At 44.0% G+C, this 21,051-nt stretch overlaps 1 protein-coding gene across 1 annotated transcript in view; it reads left to right on the forward strand.

Annotated features, from left to right (window-relative positions):
- The window catches only part of THUMPD1 (THUMP domain 1 NAT10 acetyltransferase adaptor), a 61,268-nt gene that overhangs the window by 23,327 nt on the left and 16,890 nt on the right, over positions 1-21,051 (forward strand). Inside the window, exon 3 of the mRNA XM_078665092.1 lies at positions 11,938-12,186. Coding sequence (XP_078521218.1) covers positions 11,938-12,186 — 249 coding nt within the window. The remainder of the gene's footprint in view (positions 1-11,937; positions 12,187-21,051) is intronic.

The following is a 21,051-nucleotide window of genomic DNA, read 5'->3' on the forward strand; positions in this document are numbered from 1 at the left end:
GGTTTGGTTCCTCTTCCTTGTTTGCAGACAAACAACAAAGTGGGTTAATTACCTGTAACAAAGGAATTGTTAGAGTAGTGATTAGTGCCAAATTAGAATATGCAAGTTTCTCGGTTGTGGGAATGAGCATGGGATGATTCTCAAATCGTTGCAGTGTGTGCATGGAGCACAGCTGTATGTCCGCTGCTGAAATTAAACATTTGTCAATACTTCTCACTGCTTTTAGATACTGGACCTGCTGCGAGTGAGATCAGCAAACAAATCTTCATAATCACTATTTGTACATTAATGCCAGGTAGGTAATGTCCCAATAAATTTTCTTTTTGGTAAAATCCCCAAGGAGTACTAAGCATTTGTTATTCTACGTAAAACCTGAATGCTCACATCTTCAGTTTAAGAGTGACCAGAGTTTGCTTGCTAAGGCCCAATTGTGAGCCGCCCTTGATGACCTTAAAATCTAGTGGGAAACAATGGACAAAAACTGCTTTTGGGTCCACAAATTAACACCACATGAATCTGCTGCATAGGTTTGTTACAGGACAGCAGCGACGATCCCCCCCAGCTATCCTTGGTGCTGTACAACTAGGTGAAGTAAGCATGAGGCCTGAATCAGGGAACTGTATTCAGTAAGAAGTAACCATAAGACCACCTACTTACCGCTCTGAAAGTATTAGAAAACGTGTGGGGGGAGAAGTCCTTTGAGTGGCAAAACCCATAACTCAACAGGAAACATGAGCTTATGAAGGATTTCTTCAGGGACCTCATACCATGACAAGCTATGGTGGACTAATGAGCAGCACTAAACCCATAACTTTTATGAGTGAGTCCTACTGCACTAGCATGTGAACTTAAGGGAACAATAGGGCTGACCCTGTGGGATTCCCTAGACAATACCATGGGAGATGCTGGTGAGAGGGTGCAGCAGCATATTGGTGATCTAGGAAAGCCAGAGATAGAGCTCCAAGGCTGCATGATGTCAGGCACAAAGGGCACAGTTAAAGATATATTAAGTGGATCATAAACCAATTAAACTATTTTTAGTGCTGACCAGAGGTGGAAACACCCCCAACGGAGACCTACTCTAAGTGAATTTACTAACGACACAGGACATCTCAGTAGTCACAAAATACTTCAAACGCGGCTGTTCCTTGTCATTAAGGAGTATTTTTGCCTTAAGTGCAGAACTGGGTAGAGTTCACCAGGAAGTAAAGAAAAAAGTTCAAGATCTAGGCAAGCTGGTGTCTTACTCGGAAGAATTCAATGACAAGGAATCTGTTGAGCTTGAATTCCATAGGCAGGAGGTGCTCACTTAGCACCAAAAAAATAAATCCACCAAGGAAAGCTTGAGCACCTACTAATTTGTCCAAATGCAGCTATGTTCAGATCAGGGGTATCCTCTGGGGAACTGAAAGACAATATACAGGCGTTTGTACAGCAGATGTTCCTAAAGCTACTAAGAATGGGTAACTATGTCCTTATCAAACTAGATGGACCCACAGATATGCCATCAAAAGCAACAGGGGATTACGGATTATTTCTTAAAATGTGTGAGACCTAAACTCTCCGACTAAGCGTGCAATGACTCTGCAAGTACATCAGTGACTAAGAGGTGAAATTTGTCTTCTCCAAGGAAGATGCTTGCTGGCCAGAATTAATTAAAGGCTACATTTGATAACCTTGATAGCACAGTACTTTGCTTCTGCAAACATTTAAACAATGGTAGGTGCAGTCTTAACCGCACACGGAGGATTCTTTCCCACTGACTCATGCAGAGAGAGAAGGCATGTGTCTCCGGTTCAGAGGTCATATATGAGGGCAATAGATCTCAGTTGCCTCAGTTGACACTCCAAGTTTCAATCAATATAATTTCTCACATCCGCACCTAAAGTTATCGTCCCTGGCCGAGGGGACACTAATGGTACGTGTGAACTGGAATTTGGCACTGGATGAAGAAAGAAACAAGACAGACAATATATATATGGGAGGGATGAAGGGTTATCAAAGGTAGGAGTGCAGCGGCTGTCAGAGCTCTGCCTGGTAGACATATGGTGGTTACAAAAACTGAAACAAGTAGATTACTGTCATCCCATAAGACATGTGCATGGCTAGATATGATGTTTATGGATCACACATTCCTACACATGCTGTCAAGAGTAGAACACAGTATTATTTCACTTTTTGGATACTTGCTGGTGAATGGGGGCCAAAAATGGAAGCACAAAGGCATTAATGGAAGCTAAGTGATGCCCTATTAAAAGCCCAGCCTAGAAGGTAGAAGTGGTGAAACATCTAAGGGAATGGCTCCTATGTAATAACACAAATGGTGCCAAATTAGATGCAAAGTAGAGGTCCTCAAATAGTAATAAGGGGGCTCCTTGTAGTTGAAGGTGCTCAGATTAAGAAAATGAGAGAGATGCCTAGGGCAAACATTCAGGTGGACTCGAATACAGCTGAAGCAAAACTTGAACAAACACAGTTACAGGTGTTGGTGGCATGAAGTTCTGAACCTGTCAAGCCAGGTTAGGCTCTTTGAACTGAAGAGGAATACTCAGTGGGAATGGTGGGACCGACTTTTCATGAAGTGGTCAACAAAGCTGAGGAGCTACTAGTATCAGGGCTCAAGTGCAAGCTTATGTCCATACTTTCAGGAACAAAAAGGAACACGGGTAAAAGAAGCAACATCGATCAATAGGTTTTGTCCGTTTATCCAGCAAGTCTACTATAAATTAACTGCCCCAGACCTTGCAAGGGAATTTTTTGGGGCGGCTAAGCTAGATGAAATGTGTCCTAAACAAATAGAAAATATGAACCAATCTAAAAACAAAAGAAGAAAATGACGTTCTAATACCCAACCATTCTGGAAGGTCTTTTCCTTTTCTGTTAGATCTATTAACAAAATGTCAACTCATCCACTCCACATGAAAGAGTGGCGTCTTCATTACAATTGTGAATTACAGTAATAATCAAACCAAGCAAGGATAGGAAGGACTGCAGAACATGAAGACTCATCTTGCTGTTAAACACAGACGCCAAGGTACCAGAGAAGATGTTGGTCACTAGGGTTGGTAAGATTTCCCCTAGACTGTTTCACGCAGACCAACTTGGTTTCATGTGAGGGCGACAAATTGGTGACACACCTAAAAGACTGCTATCCTTTAGTTCTCTAGATGTGGAGCCTCTGGTGTAATCAGGGTTGTGTACTGAAGTTGTTACTTAGTTGGCATTAAATCCCAGTCAGACCACCTGCATCAGACACCAAGGGACCAGAGACATATGGAGAAACTGGGGGTAGAGTGGTACAATATTGCATTTCCATTGGCACTGTGGTAAAATACGAGGGCACTGGGGGCAAAGTTCTGGAAAATATATTCCAGATAACGGGCTTTAGGGTCCCACCATCTGCCGCTAGCATATTGTTAGGGTGCCTTTCCAGAGCTCACTGAGGTTCATGGAAAAGTACTAAGAAATACTTTTATTTTTTTATCTTAATTTCATTCCATTCTGGAACCATTGGGTGAATATATATATCAAAAACTTTGTGCCGCTTCTTGATACGTATGTGCGAGATAGCACCTTTATGATTAACCTCATAGAAGGTTCACCCTTTGACTCCTCCCAAGAAATACTAGTGACCCTGTATATTGAGTCACTTTATACAAATATCCCACAACAAGAGAGCATTGAGGTTAAGAGCATCCTTAATACATGCCCAGCCCCTATGAAAGTACATACAGAGTTCACCATAGATTTACTGGAGATAAGACTCACTACCAACTACTTTATGGTTAATGGTAACTGCTATCAACAATGCTCAGATACATCTATGGGAGCAATTTTTGCTCCCAATCTCGAAAATTTGTTTGTGGGTAAAATTGAATCTGATTCTGTCTCGACCTACCAAAACCCCTTCCAGGATAACATCAAGTGCTGGAAGAGGTACATTTATGATATTTTTATGGTGTGGATGGGGTCTGAAATTGATCTCATGACTTTCATTAAGTATCTGAACGATTGCCAACCCTATCATAAATGTACTTCTAATCATGACAGAAACACCATCCCTTTCCTTGATCTGAAGATTAAACCTCTAGATAATCGGCTAATTGTGTCTCTGCAGGAAGCCCAATGAACGCAACACCTTATTGCAATATAAAAGCTTCCATCCTCGAGCTCTGAAAGATGAACTTCCATTTCACCAATTCCTCAGGGCTTCGCAGAAACTGCTCCTAAAGGAAGAATTTTTTAGAGAAAGGACCATTCCGAGCAATAAATTATGTGAGACAGGGTTACCTCAAACACCTGATTAGAAATTCTATTAAAAGAGCTTGGTTTAGTCCAAGGGAACAACCGATCCTACAAACACATACTAAAGCCAAAATGAATACAATTGTCTGTGCCACTACATTCTGTCCGACACAAACAACAACGTTAAAATCCTTGAAAAACACTGCCCAGTGTTTAGGAAGATAGACAAAATATAGGGAACTCCTACTTTTCTCTTGCAGAAAAGGTAGAAATATAAAACGGGCCCTTGTACATGCTAATACAGAGAGAATACAAAAGGACAACACCGTTGTGTCTAGATTGGGTTTACATCATTGCCCACTATAGATGTGGCAGTTGCATCACTTATGAGTTTGCTTCCAACACGAAAACATTGACAGTCAAAGTTTCTCGCCTTTTGCAGATACAATTATTGAATTTATGTATCCATGAGTGTAACTGAAACTGCTGCCTCTTTTTTTTGGGCTCTAGGAAATCGACCTCTTGGAATCACTTCAGCTTTAGTCGAAGCTCCTGAGTGTGGTGCTCGCACGCTATTGGCCTTTGCGTCTAGCTTTTTGCATGCAATTTGCCAAAGGCGTGTGCCCCAGCTTTTTGGGAAATGTTTACTCCCGAGGCGTTTTGCTCTCGGGAACCAGCAGCGACGCACAAGGGCCATCTGTTTTGGGTCAGGTTTCAAAGGCGCGTCCCCTCCACCCCACCTCCACAAGAATGCTTGTCGCTTTAACTTTCGTGGCGCGCTTGTTTTAATATTAACATCGATAGTGGTAGTTTTGCAGATCACGAGGTTTTTCAGCCGGTTTCCTGGTGCCATCCATTCAATAAATGTCATAGACACACCTGAACGGGGCGCAGGTTGTGTCCTCACGCACTGGTCATGTGTGATACAGCAGGGTAACCATTTTCACCAAGCCCACTCGCACAATGCCCGCTTTAAGGCACCTTTTGCACACTGGCGGCAGATTCCTCGCTATCTTTGCAGCTTGCTTTATTTGCACTGTAACTGTGGGCTTTAATTTAAACGGGGATGCTGTGCAAGTGGAAGGCAATTAAAGGGAGATGGAGGTAATTTCATAGTTGTGTCATCGGCGGTGAAGAATCTGGTGGGGCTGTACGTCTGTTCGCACATCAAATAAGCGAGCAAGATCTGTGTTGGGAAGGGCACGTAGGCTGCCAACCAAGCGTTCATACTAATGGTTGAGCGGAAATCTGGGAAGCCAACGCTTGAGACACTTCAGCAGCAGAAACCGTAGTCGTTTCTCGAAGGCAGCGGACTGCTGCAAGGACTGACTACTACAGAGGTTGGAACATGTCTCGGACCTGTCCCAGCTCTGCCTGCCGCACTAATATCTGCCAGTATCGTCTATCTGATGCGCTTGTTACCAGGACCTTTCCGTCTTGTGCCTTACAGAAACCAAAAGCAGTGCTTAATTTGAGCCGGGCGTGCCACCAGCACTTATTTTTGGGACTGGCACTTATTTCCCATGTTAGATGTTTACTGGGTGCAAGAAAGGGGAAATATGCAGTGATCGGAAAGACTGAGGGAGGGAAAGGCTGCAAAACCATCACAAAGGGAAAAACTTGTAAGAGCGAGAAAAGTGCCTGGGAGTGTGTGGTAGTGGATGAGACTACCAGCCTTGGTATTCCTAGTGCCTAGTTGAATTCCGCCGGCTTCTGAGCAGAGCTTCGGGTACCGGCACTTTCTTTCACAAATTAAGTACTGCCTAGAAGTATACCCAGGCTGAGAAGTGTCCTGTTATCACCCTTATCGGTGGCCTCTAAGTGCATGGATAGGGCCTTGTGTGGCACCACCCTGGTACTCTCTGCCCTCTTATTCCCTGGCTGCACTTTCATCTGTCTGGCGGAGAATCATGGTGCTGGACTGTTCTGACTGGCGCTTATCGCCCCCACCCACCCCTTTCTGATGTCCCAACTTCGAACAAGAGCACAGGTCGCCCCCTCCGGCTAAGTTAACCCGAGACAGCTACTGGGCCCGGTGAAGCAGGTTCAGTGCAGTGTTCAGAGGCGCCGCCCCTTCCTGCCTCGAGTTGGCACCCTGAACTGTCATCAGGAAGTATGATGTACGCGGAACTGCCCGTCGCTGGCACAGTGATGATGCCACATCCACGCAAACACTTCTACATGTAATTTTCGCCTTGGTCTGCAGTTTCTGCTTGTCAGTGCGAGGTACATTGTGTTGTGAAACGTCCACAACTTCCACCTCTAACCACCATGCGGGCAAACACTACTGGCCAGCTGCACCCCGCCTCTGGCCGTACACCCAGGGTCGGTCTTTGTTCGATAATGCCCTGGCTTGGGCGGAAGAGTATTTAGCTCCCTCGTTATCACTGGTGAAGACAATTCAGAAGCAGGGGCCCCCTTTTTATGTCCATAAGATAGTCTCCCTAGCAGAACAGCGTTTGGCATCTTGACAGATACCATAGCATCACCCACCAAATAAATATCTCCTTCACCCTGGTGGAGTATTGGTGCTAGAGAGAGGTGAGTGTTGGGTGGGGGAGGGGGGGGGGGGTGGTTAGCTGCATGGGGTAGGTGAGCGGGCTAGAAAGGTGGCGTATGGCGTTATTAACAACGCTTGTGGCTTTAATAAGCAATTAAAACCACTTTACACAGAAGCACTGGAGCTAGGTGAGAATGGCACTGCTTGTGGCATGGCATTACTGCAAACTGCTTCATGCGTCCCTCTGTAGCTTGGTGTTAGAAATGGGGTTTCTGGTTGGCTAGGGTATGCACCTAAGCCATGGAGAACCCACCACTCTAGTTAGAGTAAGGGAGTTACACACCCAAGATAACCCCTGCTCACCCCCTTGGTGGCTTGGTGGAGCAGTCCGGATTATCCCAGAGGCAATGTGTAAAGTCTCTTTCTATTTTTCTCTCTTTAACGCTTTCTCTCTCTAACTCTCTCTTTAACACTCCTTCTTTCTCTTTAACTCTCTTTCTTTCTCTTTCTCTCCCTTTCTCTCTCTCTCTCTCTCTCTCGTTCCCTTCTTGTTAATTTAAATAATAGGTCGAGGCAGCAGGGTTTACTAAGTCCTGCACTTTGCCAAAAGCTGGTTGCTTCTGTGGTATGCTGCTTTTGACAAGTTAATATTGATTATCCACACAATTCCACACCACACAATTCAACTCCAAACCTTTCCAATCCACACCACTAAATTTGACACCAAACCACATAATGCACTCAACAACACAATTACACAACACACCACATACATCCAATCCACATCACAAAATTCCGCATCATGCCACAAAATTCAACGACGCACCAAATAATTAAACTACACCACACACCACTCTACAGCACAAAATGCCAATCCACATACACTATATAACACACAAACCCACTCCACAAACTTCCAGTACACCCAATACCACACAATTACTATCAACCTATTTCCACTGCATACTATGCCACACAATTCCACTACACAAATCCACTTCACACCAAAAATTCCACACCACACAATTGCCCAACTAATAGTTCCTATCCAACCCACATAATTCCATTACACACCACATACATAACACATACATAGGTAAAAAAAAAATTCATTTACAGCACCGATGGCTCTAACTCAAGCAAATGCAAAATCCATTGCATTTCTAATGCTTGTTTAATAGGGTGGTTCAGTTGTACATAATGCCTTCCTGGTTATATATAAGGTAACAAAAATGCTTATAACGCTTTTCCATTATAACTTTCCAACATGCTGCACAGCACACACACTGCTCTACACTATGGCTTAAAGACTTTGGCAAAGCCAGTAGCTCCGGCTAAACACTTACAAGTACCCAAGGGGGATACCTATTGGCTATGCCAATGCTTGTTTATCAACCAATCTCCTTATTTTACTGATTCCCATTTTCACATTTCTTATTATGTTTTTTGTTCTGGTTCGATAACACACCTGTAATACTACACTTTCTGAATTTTTTTCCAAATGTGTGTTCGTTTTTTAATAAATTTCGGTTTGGCTGAACCGTGTTACATACTGGCTGAGTTAACATTGCACCTTTTAAATGCCTTTAACCTGGCATGGACGTGTTTAGGATTTAGTCCAGACAGAAATATCTGTGACGTTTATAATTTTCTTTTTGAATAAGTTCCATGTGAATGCATATTTCAAGGATGTGCTGCTATTTCACACCATACTATTTTGTGTTACCATACCCGGTTTCACCAATGGCTCTTAACAATCTTTGCTCAGGAAGAAAACCAAACTTTGTGTTTCATTTTCACACTTATAACAGTTTTATTTAAACATAGGTGAGGTTTAATTTTGGTTTTAGTATCCAATATTTTATACTGAAAACCCTCTTTCATTCCTTCTTTCTTACTTTTTCCCTTCTTTCTGATATCTTTTGACCTTTCTTTTTCCCTCTTTCTTGCCTTTTCTTCCATTCCCTCTTTCTTTTTGCCTTTCCTTTTTCGTTTCCTTTTTCTTTCCTTTTTTACTTATTTCTTGCCTCCTTTTTTGCCTTCCCTTTTGCAGTGGAGAAGTGTGGCTCACTGGTTAGAGGAGGCAGACCTGGAAGCAGAGGTCAGCCCGGGACCAGGGTTCAATTCCCGGCTCGGCGGGGTCTTGAGTCCTAAAATGTCCATGGACTCGACAATTCTCGCTCCGGTGCCTACTCGATTCACGGGTTCACACTCTGCGACTCTGGGCAATAGCTTGCTTAATCTCCACCACGGCCCCTCGCGACGGGATGCCTGGCTTTCACCTTGCGGTTACCCTGCCGGGGTTATCTCACAGGGGAATACCAGGACGGGTTCCCTAAGCAAGCGCTTAGAAACCGCTCGGTGATTTGCGCTATATAAATTCCTGTACATTTACATTTACATTCCTTCTCTTCTGCTCTTCCCTTTCTTTTTCCTTTCTTTCATAAGTTACCTTACTTTTTCGGCTTTTTTATTTTTGTCTTTGTTCCTTCTTTCATTTGTTTCCCTTTTTTCTTTGCCTTTCATCCTTTGTCCTTTGATTATTTCATTATCTTTGCCTACTTTCCTTTTTTCTCTTGCTTCTTTCATTCTTTCTTTGCTTCTACATTTTCCTTCTTTATTTTATTCCTTTTGTCTTTACATTTTTGCTTCTTGACTTCTTTACTATTTTTCGTCATTGTTTGCCTTCTTTCCTTTTTACTTTCTTTTGCCCTCCCTTTTACTTTTTTTACTGTTTCCTTCCTTCTTTCTTTTCGTTCTTCATTTTTCGTTCCTTTCTAGTTTTGTGCCTTCTGTCCTAGTTTCTTTCCACCTTTCTTTGTTTTGCCTTCTTTCTTTAATTCTGTCCTTATTTTTTTCTTTCTTTGTGTTGTATTAACTTTTTTGTGCTTTTTACCTTCATTCCCGTTTTCTTCTTTATTTGTGCCTTCTTTTTTCCTTTCTTTCTTGTCTTCTTTTCATTTTTTTCTTCCTTTTGCCTTCTTTCTTTGTTATGACTTCCTTTGCTCGTTTTTTTCTCTGCCTTCCTTAACCTTTTTGTCTTCCTTCCTTACTCTTTTGCTATTTTTTTTGTCTTCTTTTTCAAAGGCGATGCTAGCAGAGAATGTCGGGCAGATGGATTTTTTTTCAGGTCTCTGATAGCCAAGACCTATAGATTTTACTAAAAGTATGTTTAACATACTTACTTTTAGGGGTTTTCTGGCAGGCTTGTAACCATTAGTCTGTGATACCACCCATTTCAGGATGCATCAAGGGGAAATGTTAGCCCACTACAGCTATTGACTGACTTTACTATGAGTTACAGCATTCTGCCTTTTCACAAGCAGCACACAAGGTAGTTACCGTCAGAGCCTGGTGAACCATGGTAATGTATACTTTTTTGAGACTAGAAAACAACATTTGCTTCACCTATTCTTTAGATTTAATGAGGGCCCAGCAGCTTCCCAAACAGCAACTGTTTATGCAATAACCATGACAAAACAGAAAAAGAATTGATAACGGGCTGGTGGCCAACCCCTTACCTATTGTTTTGCCAAACCTTGTTTTATTAAGCCACACAGGTGGATTTAGCTGTGTCCATCACCGATTGTACTGCTGAATATTGAGATACAAGAAAATTGTGGAAAAAATGTCAAAGGCCAAAATATTGACAAGGTAAGTGCATATAGAGGAAGTATAGATTTACTATTCCTAACTACATACCTTGAAGATGTATGCATATGTGAATTTAGGTATAGAAAATCTATACTTGACTTACCTTTCGATACCTTGGATTCAGTATTTTTCGCTCTATATTTTAATATTCTAGCTTCAATGTTCAGGGAGCATTCCTCTATCACCAAGCACCATTAAAGAGAAAGACAACATTCTGTAAACTATTTCTAATGGATACATCTGCAAGTGTATTCCTCACCTTGTGAATATCCCCTCCGCCAGCAGCATTCGGAAACTTTATGAAGGTGCAGGAGGGTATTCAAGATACTCTTGCCCATCACCAACCATGGTACTCAAAGCTTTGAGTAATTTACACCAAAAGCAGGCTGTTGATACAAGGTAGCACCGAGGATCACATTAATTGATGGCTTATGGCTCCTAACAAAATTGGTAAACCACGGCGCATGTGAACACCAACACCGCAATCAGGACAAGCAAAGGATGCTAGTTTTATTCATTCGTTTTCAAGGAGGGAGGTGCCTTGTACCACTTCCCAGGTCACAAACCAATTATAAGAGGCTTCTCCCTACAGCTGCTCTACTGGTGCATGGTAGAGAAAATGACGATCCCCAAACATACCATTACAAAGCACAATGTACAGTGTGTTTCCTTATCATGCAAACCAATGTGTTGGTTTAGTGACATTACGATGTAGTGCATTGTTGTATGTGCAAGTCCCTGGGATGCAATTTGGTTGGTTAGTCTCTCTAGGATACACTGCAGTGAATCTGTGAATTTACAGCGAATCGCATTTCAAAATGGGTTTGTGTCCCTATGATGCAGCGATGTTAATGTGGCTAGGATGGTGTATGCACTGGTGAGACCGTTCCGCTTCAGTGAGGCGCAGTGATGTACATTAGTGACTCCAGGAAACAATAGGCTGTGATCCAGTACAGCTGACTGATGCTGCTGTTGTGTTTGTCTCCATAGGATGGAGTAGAATGTACTTGATGGATGTGAATAGAAATGTGTGTGATGGGCTAGTACTTCTTACACAGACCGCAGAGCATTGTTCATGGCAGAATTACAGAAAGTCCTATTTTAATTTAGCATTCTTTTTCATAAGCACACAAATTAACCTATGGGAGATAGAAAACTCATGGGGGTCAACCGTTAACATGATTTCAATTTACAAGTTTTTAGGAAAAGTTGCTGGAGCTCAATTTGTTATCTTTGTTCTCATTGTGTCAGACTGTGCATGAGTAAACCTTGCATAATTCACTTTTCTTTGTGAATGATTTACTGGGTATATAGACAAATGTAATGTATTCAGTATGCACTCTTTGTGCCTACCTACTAATTAAGTTGGAACCCACAACCTGGAGTTTGGAAGAATGAATGCACTAGAAATATTCTAAGCAAGTAAAACATGGATGATGTTATGAAATCTCTGGGAGGCTAGTAGTTGGTGGACAAAATGTGTATTTTTTCCATATATGAAGAACCTTTGAATAACATTTCTTTGAATTATCTTTTAGAGCCCGAGAAGCTGGTTCATTACATTTTAAAAGATTTGTACACTACGAAAAAGCAGAAAAGTAGAGTTATTCTGCGAATGCTCCCTTTCTCTGGAACCTGCAAGGCCTTCCTAGAAGACATGAAGAAACATGCAGAGACATTCTTCCAGCCCTGGTTCAAAGCACCCAATAAAGGAACATTTCAGATAGTATACAAGGCACGAAACAATGGACATTTGGACAGGGAGGAAGTCATTAAGGAATTGGCAGGTATGTGTTCTTCATCAATTTGTCTTTGAAAACTGACTTTGAGAAGTTTTGAAAAGTATCCTGAAAGATTTGCAAACATTGTGTATACATTTCTGTCCTGATTGTCATCTTTCTTTTATTTACCAATCAAAGTAATCTTTCAAGCTAGTTTTTTTAGTTTAATTATGTTCCCTTATGACCTTTTTAACTTTATTTTCTGTTTCCTGTTCAGCAGGCAGCGCTTGATTTCCAGTTTCTTAAAGGTATTGAATTAAACTGTCCTGAAGACCTGCTTGCACTGCTGCAAACTTAAATGCATCTGGTCTTCTCTTGCATCTGTGTTTACTTTCATTATGCTTATAATAGTTTGAATGCAGTCTGAGGAGCAAGTGGCTTTGTATTAGGCAATTTAGTGTTTTTGTGAGGTCCCGACCAAGTTATGAATAAATGCATTATTTCTAATTTCCAGTCTGTATGCCATGTACAATCCCTTTTCCTTCCTGCCGCTCCTTCTTCCACAAAATGCATGGATGTTTGATTTGTTATCTTCAGGTAAACTGCTTTCGAACATGCATTCATCATGGCCCTGATTTATGCCTCCTGTTCTTAATCATTTGGATATATAGTCAGACCAAACCTACTGCAAATGTGTCCTTGGTAGTACTTTATAACGAGCTGTTAAGCTTTGATTTCCGCTCCTTGAAAGCTGCCTACAGTTTTAACCTCTGAAGTGTTTCAGTTTCTGTGGTCAATTTGTGGGTGTTATTTCTTTTAAGTCTATGCAGTGACATCATAGCAGTTCTCCTCCTACTTTAGGTAGTATTAATCAGCCTTTCCAGGTCAGTACTGAAAACATTATCAATACTGTGAAGATTTCACATTTTGAAAAGCTATATATAAGACCATTTCATAATAATTCTCAGTCACCATGGAGTTCCATGACCAAGGATAGTCTTCATGGTTACATGGCAAGGCTGCATCTGAGGACCGTGATTCAAAACATTCTGCATTACTGGTCTCTGTATGCCTGGGAAATGGAAATCTTATATCTCGCCCTCTATCTTCTCCATGACACTGCTGGTGACGATTTCCTTTAGTTGTCAATGATCTAATAAGAAGAGAGTCCACCAAATCTCAAGTCATGCTGTGCGACTGGAATGGAGAAGGCTGATCGTCCAACTGAAAACGACCTCTTGGCGGTGGACCCGGAACTAAAAGTCTTAATTTTTTTGATAGAGAAAAATGTGTGCTTGTTTCAGCTATACATGTTAACAAAGTACTTTGTAAATTACCTGTAGTGACAATTATTTGTGGTTTCTGAGGGTTATAGTTTTTTGATCTGCCCATTGGCCGGAAGCTTGCTTTCTCTCCCTCAAAGCCTCCTGCCTTCCAGACGAGGACAATGTTTAGGCTGATAGTTGAATGCTGTACTTCCCCCAGTCTTCCTCTGTTCAGTAGTATGAGTTTCTAAAACAGGACACTGGAGGTGATATTATAGATAGGGCACACTGTCTTGTGCTGCATCTTTGAGTGTATGCCAGCTTGAAAATGGGACAGTGCGTTCTATTAAAATCAATGCACTTTTTAAAATGCAGGACAAACCTGTTCCTGCGCTCTGAACTGTGCATTTAGTCAAAGGCGGACCAACTGTGAGCAGTCCCCTGGTCTGCCTTTCACTGCAGGCAGAGACATGTCCTCAGTTTGAAAAAACTGAACTGGACTTACAGAACCTGGTGGCAGCTGGTTCAAGGCTGCAGCGGTGCTCGTGTGCTGACTCTCATTTTTAATTTTGCTGAATTTTTAAAATTGTAATTCTTGTGCTGTTCTTACCTGGCTGCTGCGCCTAAAAACTACATCTGCCGCTCCCCTAGCCCCGGTCCGGCACGGCTGAGTGCCGCTTGATCCGGAGGGCTGACGGGGTTGCGGCCGCCATCTTGAGGTGGCAGACCAGTCCATAGGTTAGCGCTTCAGCTTCCGCGCCCCTAGGCTTCAAAAGTGCAGCCTCATGCGCACGCGCAGCGGACTTACAGAACCTGGTGGCAGCTGGTTCAAGGCTGCAGCGGTGCTCGTGTGCTGACTCTCATTTTTAATTTTGCTGAATTTTTAAAATTGTAATTCTTGTGCTGTTCTTACCTGGCTGCTGCGCCTCAAAACTACATCTGCCGCTCCCCTAGCCCCGGTCCGGCACGGCTGAGTGCCGCTTGATCCGGAGGGCTGACGGGGTTGCGGCCGCCATCTTGAGGGGGCAGACCAGTCCCTAGGTTAGCGCTTCAGCTTCCGCGCTCCTCGGCTTCAAAAGTGCAGCCTCATGCGCACGCGCAGCGGACTTACAGAACCTGGTGGCAGCTGGTTCAAGGCTGCAGCGGTGCTCGTGTGCTGACTCTCATTTTTAATTTTGCTGAATTTTTAAAATTGTAATTCTTGTGCTGTTCTTACCTGGCTGCTGCGCCTCAAAACTACATCTGCCGCTCCCCTAGCCCCGGTCCGGCACGGCTGAGTGCCGCTTGATCCGGAGGGCTGACGGGGTTGCGGCCGCCATTTTGAGGGGGCAGACCAGTCCCTAGGTTAGCGCTTCAGCTTCCGCGCTCCTAGGCTTCAAAAGTGCAGCCTCATGCGCACGCGCAGCGGGCGCGCCGGCGGCGCGCCAAAGGCAAGCTCGTCTGCGGCCGGGGCAAGGGGCGCCTCACTATGCCCAAATCTTATCTTATTCCTCAGACGAACTCCTCGCCTATCAAAACTACGGTGTCATTAGTGCTACCTCTGTGTCCACTATATTTAACCTTGGCCTTCCAGACCCCATTCGCTCCTCCCTACGGTCCAAACCCGCCCCTCCATCCCTTCCCCGCCTATTCGTCCTAATCATTCCCTAGAACCGGCTCAGACATCTGGTTCAGAAGCTACTATTTCGGCTGCTCTACTAAACACCAGATCAGCCGTAAAGCACCAACTAGAACTCTTTGATTTTCTAGAGAGCCATAAACCTGATCTGTTATTTCTAACGGAAACCTGGTTCTGCCCCGACTCCCTCCCCAATATTCTTGCACTACTTCCCTCCAATTACTACGCACTACGGGCGGATAGATCATCGGGCAGGGCAGGTGGAGGGGTCGCCTTGATCGTCCGCTCGGACTTTCATTTTCAACCCCTCTCCTGCCCGGCCATTAAGGGAATCGAATGTTTAGTGATTCGGTCTGCGTCCTTCCAAACCCCTGTAACCTGTGTCCTTGTCTACCGCCCCCCCGGCTCCACCCCTCACTTTTTAGCTGAATTCGAGGAGCTGCTGGCCACATTAATAGTCAGGTACATGTAGAAATGGTCGGAGTCTAATATTTACATAGTAATAAATATCACAGAAAATCACAAGTATTTCAGTGGTAATTAGGCTTGTATATAGTCCATGAATGTCACTCAAAATAGGGACGGTTCAGGCATCCAGTGCATAATTATTTATTGCACTTCTTCAAAGGATTCAATAAATTGATCAAATGCAAATACAAAACATTGGAATTGATGTCATTCCAGTTACTTCATTGGTAGAAAAGTTGAATTGACGAAAGCATAATTAAATACAGTGAGTACATTCAAATATATCAACGCGCTCACAGTGCACAGAAAGGAAAGCATTTAGAAGGGATGGGTGTGTTGGGGTAGAAGTGGGGACCGGGTAAAGGTGGTGTGACTGAGTTATAATCACAGTGAAAGTCAAAGTGTAGCCTCTACAGTCTATTTGTAGATCGATAAGTTCCAAAAGACTCTTAAGCACAAGATCCGTTGTCATTCATTAATTAGTCCTGTGCTTAGAGATATACAGAATGTTGGCTGTCAACGTTTCGACCCCTAAAGGTGTGGCGCCGCGGCCAGGGCGACTGACGCTGGAATCTGGGGATCAGGGTTCGATCCCCGGCTCCGGCGGCAGGTTAGCCCAGCACCATGTGACTCTGGGCAATAGCTCGCTTAATCTTCCCGATGGCCCCCAGCGCCTAGAGACCCTTACGGGTGATTGTGCGCTTTACAAATGTGGATTATTATTATTATTATTATAAAGAGAAGGGTTGTTCGAAACCTCAGGCTGGGGTCTTCATCAGGACACATGAAGGAGCGGGAGCGCCTATAAGTAATGTAATAACAATGGGTGGATCAGTGACTTGCGAAAATAAATGGTGCACTAGGAATAAGGTAACAAGTTTTTTACATACTTTGTGAAGGGCCCGGTGTGGGCCTTCAGAGTAGGACCTTCTAGGGTTCCTATGTTGTTTGCTGTGACCTGTAATCATGTAAGGGAATCATGGTTACAAGGGGCTGTCCGGAATGTGGACAGGTCACCGGTGTACAACAATACAAAATTGGGAGAGGGGGAGCACTTACTGGGAGGTTAGCAATTTCCGGTTCGGTATACTTCAAGTCTGTGGCCAGCTGGTGGTGCCGGTCCGTGGGGAAATCCGTTACTTTCTACAAATGAAAGGGTATATGTGGGTCAGTTTAAGTAAAAGAAAGACTAAATCAAAATGCCAAGAGCACTCTAGGTGCGGGGCAAGAACGTTGGCGTGGAGACGTATAGGGTCAGGGTACCCGGGCGCGCTGGTAAAGAGCCCCCGCCGTGGGGGCGTTAGGCATGCAGTGATGCGCGGGGCTGTCCTGGGCAAGGCCGTGATAGCTCTCAGGCAACCGGTGCAGTTCTGAGAGAGCAACCGGTTAGGTAAAACCACCTTGAAAAACGGGCTGGAAACTACAAATTCCCTAATATATCAAGCAAAGGAGTGGCAACATCTCCGTGGTGATAGTATTATTAAAAGGGAAGTTGATCATAATCGTCATTTTAGTGCCCAACATAAGCGGCATAGGAAATTCAGGCTTAGCTTGTCTCAGACAAATGCGGGACTGTCGGTATAATTTACATAATATCCGATGGTAAAATGCCCGCGTAAAATAAATTATTAACGGGGAAACAGACGCTGCTAGAAAGCGGTCGTGCGTCAGGGTGTCTAACTTTCTAACAGAACGTGCAGCAATTTGATCGCGTGTAGGGCTTACCTATTTGAATGCAGGGCATGCCTACGACATCTGACTCCTCCGGCTGTCAGCAACAGTCTGACCCGCCTCGAGGTGCCGGCGCTAAGTGCTGCTTGGGGGCTTGATTGGCAGCAGCCAATCAGAGCGCGGCGGGCTCGGGGAGCAAGTGGAAAGACTCGCTTCTCGCGTTAAAAGACTGCAAGGAGGGGAGAGGGGAAAAGAACGGTCGGGCATTTGGGTTCCGAATGGGTTGGCTTGTGGCACGCTTGGGAGAATAATTCAGATGGCCAAGCGCCATCCTCAAAGACGAGTGATGTTCTACCTAAAAGGTGCTCAACATGCGGCATCTATTGAGAATAGTACCCAGATACGTGGCATCATTGGTTGCATACGTGGGCAATGACATACGGTGCTGTTAACGTATTCTATGGTAGAATTGCTCGGTATGTTAGCCAAGTCGTGAAATGCAGCTAGAATAAAACAATGTTGCAGTAATGACCAAGCAGTACAAGATTTTACCCATAAACACGTGCCCCTTGTTGGATAAATGAGACTGCAACACTGCTAGAATACAACATTATATATAACCCATAGTCATAAAAATACTGTGAGAATGTTATAAGCAACAGATAGACACAGTTGGTTAGGCACTTGAGACAAAGATGTATATAGTTATGCCTAACACAATGACTCTTAGGATTGGGCGAATCTGCAGTATAGTGGCATTATGAGTGGCTCAAGTGTCTCTCTGGGGGAGTACTCAGTAGGTTAAAGCCTGGAAAAGGTCTAGTATTCTGTTCAATCAGGATCTAAAAGTGCCATCTGAGAGAATGTGGTTTCCAGTTCATTTAGGCCACGCTGAACCGAATTAAAGGATTGCATCCATTTACACTCCCTTACATTAAGGATGGAATTCAGATTTCCACCTCGTGGGCCCAGTGTAATTTTTTCAATAACCACCCACTTCAAGGACTCTGGTGTGTGTGTGTATTCTTGAAAATGTTCTACCAGGGGAGCTCCTGGTGTCTTGCATCTTATCCTGCTGCAGTGCTGTAGAACCCGGTTCTTGATTTTCTGTTTAGTTTGTCCGATATAGATCATTCCGCAGGGACAAAAAATTGCATAAATGACTCCATGGGTGTTACAGTTCGTAAAGGACTTCAAAGTTACAGTCAAGTTATTGTGTGTAACAGTTTTTGTTTCCAGGCATAGTGAACAGGCTTTACAGTTGCCGCATTTGTGGTTTCCGAGGGTGGTTGGTAAGTTCCACATTGATTGAATGGTGGGGGCTGTCGGGCTGTCCAACAGCGAACAAACTACAATGTCTCGAATACTCTTGGCTTTTTTAAAGGCATGCATTGGTGGATGACGCATTTCGAGGGTGTCTGACACGATATCCCAGTGTTTGTTCACAGTCTTGCATATTGCATTGCTTTTGCTGCAATAAGTAGTCACACAGATCATCCTATCCTCTAATGGTTGACGATCCCTGGGTACCAGCAAGGAGTCTCTATTGCTGAACCATGCCCTCCTTCGTGCCCTTTTGACCAGTCTTCTCGGGTATCCTCTCTCTATTAGTCGGTGGATAAGTTCATCTGATTCGTGGAAGTAATCATCCTTCTGCGTACAATTCCTCCGTATCCTGAGGAACTGCCCGAAAGGAAGGTTATCGCGTAGGGCCCGTGTGTGGTGGCTGGAGTACTGTAGCAGCGTATTTCTTTCAGTTGGTTTCCTATATAAGGTGGTATATAGCAACCCTTCCCTGACTTTGATGGTGATGTCTAGAAAGTCGATGGTTTCATTATTGCAGGTGCTGGTAAACTGAATGTCGCATGACTGAGTATTGAGCCAGTGTGTAAAAGCCTCCAACTCTTGCTTTTTATGACTATGGGTTATATATAATGTTGTATTCTAGCAGTGTTGCAGTCTCTCATTTATCCAACAAGGGGCACGTGTTTATGGGTAAAATCTTGTACTGCTTGGTCATTACTGCAACATTGTTTTATTCTAGCTGCATTTCACGACTTGGCTAACATACCCAGCAATTCTACCATAGAATACGTTATTAACAGCACCGAATGTCATTGCCCACGTATGCAACCAACGATGCCACGTATCTGGGTACTAATCTCAATAGATGCCGCATGTTGAGCACCTTTTAGGTAGAACATCACTCGTCTTTGAGGATGGCCCTTGGCCATCTGAATTATTCTCCCAAGCGTGCCACAAGCCAACCCATTCGGAACCCAAATGCCCGACCGTTCTTTTCCCCTCTCCCCTCCTTGCAGTCTTTTAACGCGAGAAGCGAGTCTTTCCACTTGCTCCCCGAGCCCGCCGCGCTCTGATTTGGCTGCTGCCAATCGAGCCCCCAAGCAGCACTTAGCGCCGGCACCTCGAGGCGGGTCAGACTGTTGCTGACAGCCGGAGGAGTCAGATGTCGTAGGCATGCCCTGCATTCAAATAGGTAAGCCCTACACGCGATCAAATTGCTGCACGTTCTGTTAGAAAGTTAGACACCCTGACGCACGACCGCTTTCTAGCAGCGTCTGTTTCCCCGTTAATAATTTATTTTACGCGGGCATTTTACCATCGGATATTATGTAAATTATACCGACAGTCCCGCATTTGTCTGAGACAAGCTAAGCCTGAATTTCCTATGCCGCTTATGTTGGGCACTAAAATGACGATTATGATCAACTTCCCTTTTAATAATACTATCACCACGGAGATGTTGCCACTCCTTTGCTTGATATATTAGGGAATTTGTAGTTTCCAGCCCGTTTTTCAAGGTGGTTTTACCTAACCGGTTGCTCTCTCAGAACTGCACCGGTTGCCTGAGAGCTATCCCGGCCTTGCCCAGGACAGCCCCGCGCATCACTGCATGCCTAACGCCCCCACGGCGGGGGCTCTTTACCAGCACGCCCGGGTACCCTGACCCTATACGTCTCCACGCCAACGTTCTTGCCCCGCACCTAGAGTGCTCTTGGCATTTTGATTTAGTCTTTCTTTTACTTAAACTGACCCACATATACCCTTTCATTTGTAGAAAGTAACGGATTTCCCAACGGACCGGCACCACCAGCTGGCCACAGACTTGAAGTATACCGAACCGGAAATTGCTAACCTCCCAGTAAGTGCTCCCCCTCTCCCAATTTTGTATTGTTGTACACCGGTGACCTGTCCACATTCCGGACAGCCCCTTGTAACCATGATTCCCTTACATGATTACAGGTCACAGCAAACAACATAGGAACCCTAGAAGGTCCTACTCTGAAGGCCCACACCGGGCCCTTCACAAAGTATGTAAAAAACTTGTTACCTTATTCCTAGTGCACCATTTATTTTCGCAAGTGACTGATCCACCCATTGTTATTACATTACTTATAGGCGCTCCCGCTCCTTCATGTGTCCTGATGAAGACCCCAGCCTGAGGTTTCGAACAACCCTTCTCTTTAGGGGTCGAAACGTTGACAGCCAACATTCTGTATATCTCTAAGCACAGGACTAATTAATGAATGACAACGGATCTTGTGCTTAAGAGTCTTTTGGAACCTATCGATCTACAAATAGACTGTAGAGGCTACACTTTGACTTTCACTGTGATTATAACTCAGTCACACCACCTTTACCCGGTCCCCACTTCTACCCCAACACACCCATCCCTTCTAAAATGCTTTCCTTTCTGTGCACTGTGAGCGCGTTGATATATTTGAATGTACTCACTGTATTTGATTATGCTTTCGTCAATTCAACTTTTCTACCAATGAAGTAACTGGAATGACATCAATTCCAATGTTTTGTATTTGCATTTGATCAATTTATTGAATCCTTTGAAGAAGTGCAATAAATAATTATGCACTGGATGCCTGAACCGTC

This window comes from Lissotriton helveticus, chromosome 10 (genome assembly GCF_964261635.1).
Source record: "Lissotriton helveticus chromosome 10, aLisHel1.1, whole genome shotgun sequence".
Lineage (NCBI taxonomy): Eukaryota > Metazoa > Chordata > Amphibia > Caudata > Salamandridae > Lissotriton > Lissotriton helveticus.